At 41.1% G+C, this 11,836-nt stretch overlaps 1 protein-coding gene across 14 annotated transcripts in view; it reads right to left on the bottom strand.

Annotated features, from left to right (window-relative positions):
• Positions 1–11,836, bottom strand: part of EHBP1 (EH domain binding protein 1) — a 207,987-nt gene that overhangs the window by 38,061 nt on the left and 158,090 nt on the right. For 3 of the 14 annotated variants that reach the window (XM_058834762.1, XM_058834765.1, XM_058834774.1), the window contains 4 exons: positions 7,258–7,374; positions 4,320–4,447; positions 1,483–1,624; positions 1,226–1,332 (listed from right to left, as the gene is read on the bottom strand). In XM_058834762.1, the coding sequence (XP_058690745.1) occupies positions 1,226–1,332; positions 1,483–1,624; positions 4,320–4,447; positions 7,258–7,374 (494 nt within the window). The remainder of the gene's footprint in view (positions 1–1,225; positions 1,333–1,482; positions 1,625–4,319; positions 4,448–7,257; positions 7,375–11,836) is intronic. The other 11 variants (XM_058834766.1, XM_058834768.1, XR_009277165.1 and 8 more) reach the window with 8 other exon arrangements.

Here is an 11,836-nt window from a genome sequence, read left to right as displayed (position 1 = left end):
AAATTTGTGTTATCCAAATTTAAGGACAATAATTTGGTTCTTCTCTTCCTACACAATAGCCAACAGTAGTGTCCCTAATGGAAAACACTTTTCTACCTGTTGTATAGCCAGAAAAACAGCAACAACAAAACCAAAACTCCCTGAGAGCAGACCCTGAAGAAAGAAAAAAAATCAGTCTGGGGAGTTGAAGTGATGTGCAGTATATTGCCTTTCATCAAGTATAATTAATTGAAAATAGTGTGAAAACTTCCCTAATGTCAGCATGTATAATTGTTAACAATTGCTATTAGAAGATGAAAAGAAATGCTGTGTCAGGCTGTAATATCCCAAGAGTTCATGTGTATCATCTGCATATATAATGTGAACTCACTGTGCCAGACCTTTTCAGCTCTGCAAAAGTACAACCGGGCTAAAAATAACTCCAGCTCGTAAAAAGTTCGATGTTTTGGTGTAGATATGACAGCAGTACAAAATTGCTACTCAGCTCCAGATTGCCTCAGCAAAAATGACAAATGTGTTCAGATAAACTGTGGAGAGCAACAAACAACCACCCTCAAAGGCTGTGTTGTGCTTTCAGACAAAAAAAAATTCAGGTTAAAACTTGGTTCTTCCTGCTTCTGTCCCGCAGCTGTCCATCAAAACCAGCTTTCTCCCTGCGGTCTATCAAATATTTCCCTCACAAATCAATTTTACACATGATCAGCCCATACCCCTACTGAGCTGAACCTCCCCGTTAATTAAGTGAAGAAATTACCATATATATTATATTAATGCAAACATCATTCAGCTAGTAATTCACGGCTGATCTGGATAATGGAAAGGTTGAACACCCATTAACCCAAGCCAACAAAATGGGTTGGCTGAGAAATTCTAGCAGGTCTCATGTGACTCTTCCCTCTAACTGCAGCTCTGCGGTATCTGCTATTGTAATAATTAAAATCCTCCCGGTAGATCAATACTGGAATCTCTTTATGGGAAGTGCCCTGATGGAAATGTCTCAAGGAAGCTGGGGCTGTGGAACTCTGAAAAATTCATTTTTTTTATCTGACAATTATCACCACACTGCAGACTAATTCAACAGTGCACCCCTCTCACTCTGCTTTGAATGCACTGGAGATTGACATCTAAAAAACCCTAACATCTCATTTTAACAAATAAAGGCACTATTTCCACATACAGTTTGGAATTATCAGCAATCATGAAACCAGACAAAAAATTAATATACATTAAGCACTTCATCTTCTGATGGCTTCCTCTGAGTCTCAGCTATCGCAGCCTTCTCCTCATTTCCTCTCTTTGTATCTTCCTGTATTGATCTCTGCCTTTTCATCTCTTGAAAAAAGGGAAAAGACATGTAAAATTATTATAAAGCTTGATATTTATGTATTGAAATGTGGACTTACATTATCGGGTTTTCATATATTTATTGTTAAATATTATTAAATCATAAGATGGGAAAACAGGTTTTATATTTTCTCCTACCTGGTCTGCTCTCCACGTATTGACTGAAAGACTGGAGCTGAGTTTTCCTGACGGTCGAGTCCTTGCTGAACACAACGGGATTTCTAAACCGTTCTGCTGCTTTTTGTGATCGCTCAGCACGATGTTCCTCTGTTCCATTCTGCTGGGAAAAAAACCAGACACACAACAGTTTCTTTTGTTTACAAGCGGGAAGACATTAATTTGAAAGGTACGTTTTTGTGAGGGGACAGGACACAGCTTTTACAGAATGGATTTCACAACTCAGGCCGTGGTTTATATTGGATGGAAGTATCAGCTGCAGGGAAAAAAGCAGAAGAGTGATTAACTTTTCCTTTTTTTCTTTTTTTCTCTTTTTTTTTTTTTTTTTTTAATATGTGGTGGCAATGACTGGCATTTTGCTCTGTGGGCACCCTCCTGCAGAACTCTCCACTTCTTTACCAAGCAGACCTCTTCATTGTGACCGGCATTTGCCAGCGATGCCGATTTTAAACAAAAAATCGCTCCTTTGCGCCTTTTCTGTGCCAAGCTCCACGTGTGCTGCTGCCAAGTCGCGGCGTCTCTGCCCCTGAACATGATCTGTATCGTTTTAAAGCGTGTTGCCTTCAGCCTCTCTCCCTGCCCGGTACAGAAATCTGTCGTTTTCTCTAGTCCTATAGACTTGTATGACAAGAAGAACTAGTTTCTAATTTTATGCCCATTGAGATAAACCACTAATGCTGGATGAAGTCTAAAAGGTAGGATTATAATGCTACCCCACTGAACTGCATTTCATCAGCTATAACTTTCCAAAGCCAGATTTGTAAGTAAGCCCTTTACAGCTAAGGAAACTACAATTATCTTTTCCAGGGCTTCCTATGTTAATACTGGTAACAAATTCAAATGATTCTATCAACGCGAAATATCCCAGAAGACTGAACCACTGTGGTGTGTGGAAGCTGCAGATACCGAGGTGCTGTGTACCAAACAAATATTTCATTTTATACCTAATCTTTTATTATTTTTATTAAGTGTTTTGAAAGTAAATAGGGAAAGGCTAAGATGCATGACTAATAGCTAAGCCTGCTGAATGCTGAAACTGGTTATCAAAAGCTACCAAGACTTTGCCCTTCCTCTGCATTGAGACAATTGGTAATGAGGGAGTTCTCCAACGGCCTATTCTCTCGCCTCAAGGAGGCCGGGGATACACAATCCCCAAGGGAAGGTAACAGTTTATCCTTTTCCACAAACACAGAATGCCTCATTTAGAAACCTGTAAACTGCATTTTATTAAAAAACAAATCCACCTCAATGCCAAGAGCTCCATGAGAACAGATGGACACCATATATTCCTTATAACGCCGCCTTTCAACTCTTCCTTAGAAAAGACGCACGCAGAGATAAACTGTTAAGTTGCACCTTTTTGTGGGAGTACCTTAAAAAGAATCAACTTCTTCACAAATGCTTTTCATAAAGAGAAATACCATTTTTGTCAGGTTAGGTGATACTAAATTACTCTAAGAGACAGCCTGTGTGTCATTTCACAGAATTAAGGCTTAAACAAGTATTGCTTATACCTCTGGATGACTTTCCAGCTGCACTGATCAGGTGGTTATAAGATTTTGGTTAAATAAAAGGTGGTTTCCTGTTATTAGTATAATAACCATCTGACAGCCTAAACCAGAGTCTTTACCAAAATAAACAAACATGGCTAATTTTTTAGGCCTGGCAACATGCTAAAATATCAGTGTGATTAGCTAGTAAATCCCATTTTAAGAAACCTTTTTATGACTGGGGACTTCTGCCACTTTACAAATGTATTCCTCTAAGCCCACTAATTCAGTTAGCCTTTTCAATCCATTGTATTATTCTTGGGCCAGCTTCATTTTGCATTAAATCCACTGCAGAAAGCTAAATTGAACGCAAAAATCAGACTTGATCCAGGCTTCCTTTTGTTCAAAGATAGAGACCGAAAGTCCTCTGCTGCTGCCACACACTTTCATCACCAATTTATAGGAACCGACAGTGTAAGGGAAAAGCAATGAAAGTCATTGTTTTGGGACTTCAAAGCATCTCTGTATCTGGGGAAGGAAATCCTTTCAGTCAGCAGTGCTCTCCCCACAGACTGCAGGTGGGTGAAAAGTTATACCCAACTGGAAGTGCCCCAGAGCCATAGGGATATTAATGACATACAGAGACTATTTTAAAAAAATAGAATAGCGAGAACACAAGGGGCCTAATTAAGAAAATGAAATGGAAAATTGATTGGTGGGCACTTTATGCTGAAGTGGTGAACATTAAGAATAGGCAAAGTGCCCATATACACCACATACTCGTGTCTGTTTTTCTCAGAAGCACTCATCGAGCACCCAAAGTATGTAAGCCCTTAAAGTGTACCGCAGCTTAATTTTAATATAGGAAAAACAGAGGACCAGGACTGGGAGGGAACCAAATCTCTGAGAGTCCAACCCCACTCCCATTCAAGTCAGGTAGTCTGGCTGCTGATTGCACCAGCAGCAGGATGGAGCCCGTGCTACATTTCTGATATCAGTAACAACCTGAGCAGGCAGAATTGAGACAGCTTCTTATATCTGTTACTGTTCTGCCAATGACAAGTATCAAGATGAAAAAAAAATATTAAAAAGGAAAAATAAAAAAAAGAAAAAAAAAAAAGAAAACGTGTTGATCAATCAACAGGAAAAAACCCAGTGCATTGCAAACCATGTAACTGCACTGCCATGAAGATTTTCTGTGTTTCTGACTTGGAAAGATTTGGTAAGAAATTATTTTCCTCCTCACAAAATACAAACCCTCAATCATAACACACAGGTACCAAAACAAAAGTATTAAGCAAAACTTACCTTAATGTCTTGCTCTGAGCTATCTGTTACAGTTTTCTGAGCAGCACTGGAGAGTGAATTTGCCACCTGTGGCTGAGCTTCTAGGAGCTTCTTCAGCTTCAAATCCACCAACTTACTGTTTTGTTCTGCTAAATATGCAAATACCACATACAACAGAGTGAGATGCATTTCAATGCAGACTTGCTACAACAATGTAGCAATTTAAAAGGTAGATTTAATTCACTTTGCTACCATTCTGAACTTAAAAAAAATAAAATTAATTGTTTTTGTGATTGGTGTAGGTTTGTGTAACATACATAGATTTTTTTTTCTTGGAAAACATATATGACACTCAGCTGAACAAGTAAACATGCTTGCAGACAGCAGATGAAAAATACAGAAAGTAGATAACATTTAAAGTTACTCCCAACACGTACATACCTATATTTTGGTATAAAAACACAGTTAAAAAGCCATTTATTTAAAGATGACAATTTATCATATAATTTACATACCAATAACCCCTTAAGTTTATGAACTAGTAATTCATCCTAAGGCTTCTTGGCACAGCTTCTCATAAAATTTCAGTATCAAAAAAGACTACTTTCTAGTAATACTTTACTGTGATTCATAGAGTATGTTGAAACTGGAAGTCATAAAATGCTTCAGAATTCCACCAAAGGGACAGACTCGAAGTCTGCTGAAGCCCCCAAATTTTAAAATAAATTTTATCAATTTGGATCAGAGCCCAAATAAATAGCAATTGAGAATTTGCCTCCCACTAATCCACTAATGCTCATTCTGTATGTGAATATTGACTGTATTAATTTGTGACACACCTACACATGTAGTTACCTATGCACACACGTAAGGAGGAGGAAGGTGTTAATAACAAGCTGCAGCACAGGACTGTGGAGCTGTCCCTGGGCAGGGAAGCAGAGGAACACTGGCACAGGAGCCCCCAGACACACGCTCTGCATGCAGCCCTACGTGAGGAATCACCCCTGCACTGGAGCCAGGGGAGCATCACCTGCACGTGGGATGCACTTACACCTGGGCCTTGGGTCACAGGCAGAGGAAAAAATAGTTCCTGTGGTTTCCCACGTGCACAACCTGAGTTTTTCACTGCAGGCTGGTGACTTCCAGCTGGTGTGGAAAGTGGAGTCATGACTGTTTAGCCACACAGCTCCTTCCAGGGTTTGGAGCACTCCAATGCATATTAGCCGAAACATTTTTGGCATGCGGATAGTTGAACGCTGCCTGTCTCCAGCAGCCATGGGCTGGGCTGGATTATGAAGAAGGATAGTTTCCCTTTCCTCTGGCACACCCAGTCAGGGTGTCCTTAATTGAGGCTCACATGTAAGTACATGCACATTCTGGTGGGTTTATGCATAAACTCCGTGTAATAACTATGAAATAAGAGGTTCACAACACGTAGAAGTACTGACAAATACAGACAGAAGCGATACTTCAAACCAAGAAAGAGTAAAAATAAAGTTTTCTTGAGAGAGATGAGAGGGGCTAAGATTCAGCAGGGGACTAATTAAGATGGTCCATAATGATCCCAACTGTGAAATGTCCCTTAATAGTTGTATTTTTGGGTATTCCCAGGACATTCATCCTTTATTAGAACTTGGTATGATTGGAAAATTTAAACCAAAATCCACGTAGTCTGATTTCTGCCACAGCACTAGACTGTTTTTTGTATTACTGCCCATCTTCTTTTCTTACTTGTCTGTACCTCTGGCTACTGTGCAGACTGAACTGCAAAATAATGTCCCAGGTTTTTTTCAGAATGTCTCCCCATGGTGGACATGGAGCACTGGGCAGTGGGTTTGTATTCTTTAAAAGGTACCTGCAGCCCTCAGAAACAAATGTTGGTAGATCACTGGGGCAGCAATGGGACAGGAATATGCACTTATTCAGTTTCTATTCCTCCTAAAATTAACCAGTTTTTATTGGAAAATCATTTGACAGGATTCTGATTTAAGTAAGCTCAATTCAAGTGCTGGAAACACTAAATATATTTTCTTATGTGTCTGGAGATCCTCAAATAGAAAAAAAATAAAGGACACGACTCGAATCTTTGGCATGCAAGCAAGACTAGAACATGCCATATACACATCACTGTTGGTTTAATTTACAATAAAAAAAACACTAAATAAGGTTCTGATTTAACTTATTATGGACTACACATTTGTGTCTAGCTGGCATGGGCAGAATCAAGCCAGAGGATGCTGAAGATATTTTCTCTTGCACTGCCTGTTTCAAGACACAGTCCTCTGCTGGCCAAGGTACTCCAGGCCTGAGCTAACTGTAAGATTCCAATGTATTTAGCACCACATTTATTAAACTCCAGCTGGGCTTAAAGATTTTTGAAAGTGGGGGGAATAACACTCCTGTGGACTTCACATGTTTATAAAACCTCTGTTATTTGAACACTATTAAGTAAATAAGACTGCTTCTGCTCATATTTATACCTGCATGCCCCCACTGGGGCAACAAGGTGAAAACACAAGAACTGATCCTCGGGAAGGAACCAGAGAGACACCAAATCTATATGAACACAGAAAACCACATTTGCTCCTCTTCCCTGAGCAGATGGGCCAAGATGGCAGTGCAGAGTGGCAGTCACCCACACCATTGCTCATCCCTCTGCCTACCTGGCACAACCCAGGCAGGGTGCTATCAGGTGGCTCTGCTTTACCAGTGTGACCTAGGTGCACTTCCCCATCAATAGAGCAGGAGACATTTAAATCTGACATTGTTGGAAATAATGATTTTGTTAATTTTAAATTTCAACTAAACATGAATGCAGGATATTAAACATTAGGGTTTAAAAGACCTGAAAAGGCACACAGGAATAAAGCTGACAGAGGGACAAGCAGCACATCAGTATTTATATGATGATGGAGTGTTAGTCATGCAAAATACACAAAATAGCCATTATTTAAATTACCCGTTGAATCAAGGTCACTTTCTAGGTTAGTAAGTTCATCTCCACCTCCAGTAACAGAGCATTCAGGAGCCTCCTCATTAGTATCTATCTCAATATTATCATCATCCTCATCCTCATCTGTAGGAACACACAGCATTAAGGTTAGTATTTTCATATGTACATGCAACACATCACTGAAAAAAATGAATGCTTCAGAGAACAAGCTGAGTTATGATAAAAATGAAAATAATTAAATAACTCTGGAAGAAGTCTCCAGTCTGTCCACTTCTGGATTTATCTTTAAACTGAGGCAATTCATTAAACATATGGGGGTCTCTGCTGGAAACTCCTGCTCCAATAAAGGCAGTCTGGCCTTAGCAGCATCTGTTCTCTGCACTGAACCTCTGGGTAACTTGAATCAAAATGGTTTCCCCTGGGTTCCCAGTTCTCCATATTGCAGAATGGATGCCAAGGCTGCCATGTGGCAGGTTCAGATGTCTCTGGGCAGCAGAAGGACCTTGAGCTCCTGTCTCCTGAGAAAGGCTCCAGGTACTGAGTTCCCAGCTTGTTGAGACTTGTTACTCCTCACCTTGTACAGTGTATCCCAGAGCAGTGATCACTGTACTTGCCAGTGTTCTTCTGGTACAAGGAGGAATGCTACCCCCTGGAATGTCATGCTCAATAAGCAGCTATGTCAGGTGCAGTGAGAGTACAGCAATGAATTGCTGCTTTCCCAAAAGCACAGGATGGGTCAGGCTGGAATGGACCCCAGTGGGTCATCTGGTCAAACTTCCCTGCTCAGGCAGGGCCGTCCCAGAGCACGTGGCACAGGATTGCATCCAGATGGTTCTTGAATATTCCCAGTGAATATTCCCAGTAATCTGTCCCAGTGCTCGAGCACTGCACAGGAAAGCTCTCCCTCATCATTCCTGCACCTCAGTTTCTCACTGATGCCTCTTGTCCCTTTGCCCGGTACCGCCGAGCAGAGCCTGGTCTGTCCCCCTGAAAACTCAGCTTCTGAGCTTGCTGACATAGTTTTCTAAGACTTTCCCAGGACAGTAACTGTAAACATAGAGATATGTATACATTCCTTCTGTTACACGTCTTGTGATGGACATCTCTCACAGCCAGTGCAGTTGGGAAAGTGTTATCCTGACCATCCAACCCCTGGCCGTGGTCTGAAACCCATAAATCCTGGGAGAAGAAATGAACTTTCTCTTCCTCTCACCACACCTCGAGCTGTGTCCGTGTGATCTATTCATCGCCAGTGGCAACACTGGTCCATCCTGGGACCCCTCCCTGCAGACACCGACAGACATTGATGAGGTTCCCTCTCAGTGTCTCTTCTCCAGGCTGAACAGGCCCAGCTCCCTCAGCCTCTCCTCAGAACTGAGCTGCTCCAGTCCCTTCATCATCTTTGTCACCCTCTGCTGGACCCTCTCCAGGAGCTCCGTGTCTCTCTTGCCCTGAGGATGCCAGAGCTGGACACAGCACTCCAGACTGGCCTCACCAGGGCTCAGTAGAGGGGCAGGATCATCTCCCTGACCTGCTGGCAATGCAGTTCCCAATGCAGCCCAGGATCCCATTGGCTTTCTTGTCCCCCAGGGCACTGCTGGCCCATGGACAGCTCGGTGTCCACCAGCACCCCCAGATCCTTCTCTGCAGAGCTGCTGCCCAGCAGGTCACCCCCAGCCTGTGCTGGTGCCTGGGGTTGTTCCTCCCCACGTGCAGGACCCTGCACTTGCCCTGGTTGAATTTCAGGAGGTTCTTCCCTGCCCATCTCAGCCTGTCCAGGTCCCTCTGAAGGGCTCTCAGCACCCTGGGGTATCGACCACTGCTCCCAGCTTCATGTCACCAGTGAACTTGCTGAGCAGGCATCTGCCCCTTCATCCAAGCCATTGATGAATAAGTTAAAAGTGCTTTACTGCACTACTTTTCATCAGCTTTGTTTGTAAGCTAAACATATTTTAAATAAAATAATAATTGTAATTATATTTTATGGGATCTTTCTACCAAGTTTCTCAGAGCAGCTTATGAATATCACTCGTAAATGAGCCCCATAATGTTTTATGAAGTAGGTGATTATTATAATTACAATTATGATGATGATGATGTACCTAAATTATGGCACAGAAAGAGTAAGTAACCTGAAGAAGATCAAATAGCAAGTTCTGAATTGTGAAGCAGATCCCAGAAAAAATCCTGACTCACATTTTCAATACAAATATATAATGAAATTCAAGTCTATAAAAGCTAGATTAATACTTTCAAAGTAAGTAGATGCATTGTATTTACTCACTTTTAAATCTCATATCAAATGCTATCTACACTTGTTCAGACTTACACTAACATTTTTTTTCCTATGTATGTGTGCACATGTGTAAAAATGATAAAAAAGAGTTGGCTAAAGTCTGTCTGAAGAAACAAGACAGAGTAACTAAATGAACTTTAAAATGTCTAAGACAGGAAAAAAATACAAATTATAAATACAGGACATGGGTATATTCAAACATCATATAAACATAAAGGATCCTAAATAGAGTACCACGATAAATTCTAAATCACAGAGGTTTGGACCAGGATTGGTGCTGATCATTCATGTCTTGGAAACACACTCAGCCTCATTCCTAGCCCTGAAGCTTACACTTTAGGCCCACACTGCTGTAATGAAGGTCATACAACTGTATCTTTATCCTTTTATCTCTACAGTACCTATAATTCCCATTTTAGAAGCCTGTTGATTTTTTTCATGTCTATTATTTTTTTCTAACCATCTTCTCTCTCAATTCCCCTGTAACTAACCAACATCTTCCACAGACCTCTGCTGACACAGGGTAGGGCTCTTGCTGCAACAGACAGAAGCAAGGAAGTTCCCACTTGAGTGTCTTATCCAAGATCAGCTGTGTGTGTGACGGAGCAGCACCCCTGTGCTTCAGCTGAGCACCATGCCTTCCCTGGGCTCCCCTCCATGTGTTCCCCTTGGTCTCTAGAAGACTCAGCTTTCTTTCAAGCTGTCCCATACTGAGCCAGAGTGATGGAGAAGAACATCTCTGGCCAGTCAATCCAAGATCTGTGACCAGACTTGGGACTGATCGTGCTTCAGGTGTGGAAGTGGATGGGCAGAAACACTCCCAGCTCTCTGAGACACCCCTTCTGTTTCCACCTAAACTCACACAGGCAATCCTGAAATCTGGACTCCCCGTGGTTTCAGAAGTGCAGAGGTAAGTGAACAAAGCAGAACTGCACAGAATGATCTTCATGAAGTAGATAAAAGGACAAAAAGTAAAGGGATAAAAAGCAGACTGGAGAGAAAACAGAGAATGGTAAAGCAACAACAGCAGCAAATCTGATGGTTTTGAATTTCCTTCAAAGCTGCTCTACTGTTTCTGATGAGGAGCTTCACTTTGCACACAATTATAAATCCTTCATGATGGTGTTGGAGAAATCCAGTGGCACTCAGGGCATGCTACTCTCAAATACATCCTGGAGTTCACAGGGGGACACTGAAAGAATGACTGGGCTACTGTGGACATTTGGAAGAGGCAGAAGGGAAGAAAAAGAGACACCTTCACAGCAGAGGGAAACCAAATCCACCTGGAGCCTAGAAGCAGGCGATGACTTTTGGAATCACCCAAAGGAGTCAGCTCACAAGGTCAGCTCACAGCTACTAGTCATCCCACTGGATGCTAGACATGTCAAAACAATCTAAACAAGATGACAGGGTTTAAGACTCCTGCACACTAAGGGAATGCTTATATTAGATAATTTGATTTTCTTTAATTTAATATAGCGAGATGAGATCAGAGGCACTGCCTTTGACACCACCATTTTAGGAAACAAAAGAGATGGCAACGTGGAAGACACCAGTTTCTAGTATCAGATAATGACCTGATCTAGTATTTAATTTAAAGTTGGCAGATTTTGACTGAATATGATTATCAGGACATTTACACTTTATTTTTTTAAAAAATCAATTAAAAAGCAGTAATTTGAAGTCATTTCAGCATTTTTTGAGTATCTTTAAAAATCTAGATCCCTTGATTTAAATTACTCTAGGGTTTTTTTCCAGTTCAATGTTCTTCCAGTGTATTAAAAGGGAAATGTGTTTAGGGAGCATGTTACAACAAGATTTTGCAATTATAAATGATAAAAGGAACAACATGACGAAGAGATAACAGATATCTTTTATGAAAAGAACAAATTGCTAGTGCAAAAAACTTAAAGCACTTGGTCTAGAACCAGGGCAGACTTTAGAAAATGACTGAAGGACTGAAGAGCTGCTTCCTTGAAAAGTATTTAAATTTGAATCCTAGAAAGACAGTAAAGCTTTACTATGTCATGAATGAATGAACAAAACAAAAGATAAAGGATTGAGTCAACAACTTAACAGCACTGACCATCTCCTGCACAGCATGGATTGCAGTCTGGACTGGAGAGAGAGAAATAAGTATATTTTGGAACCATGTGGAAATGCCAGAATAATGGTGGAAAGGGACCCAGAGGCATTTTATAGCTTTTACATCTCACTACTCTGATCAAGGTCAGGCCTAATTTGTGGTTAAACTGATATTCTCCTGATTTGGTTTAAGCTGGTCCACAT

The sequence above is a fragment of the Poecile atricapillus genome, chromosome 3 (genome assembly GCF_030490865.1).
Source record: "Poecile atricapillus isolate bPoeAtr1 chromosome 3, bPoeAtr1.hap1, whole genome shotgun sequence".
In the NCBI taxonomy this organism is placed as follows: domain Eukaryota; kingdom Metazoa; phylum Chordata; class Aves; order Passeriformes; family Paridae; genus Poecile; species Poecile atricapillus.
This window is presented reverse-complemented; position numbering and strand designations above follow the sequence as displayed.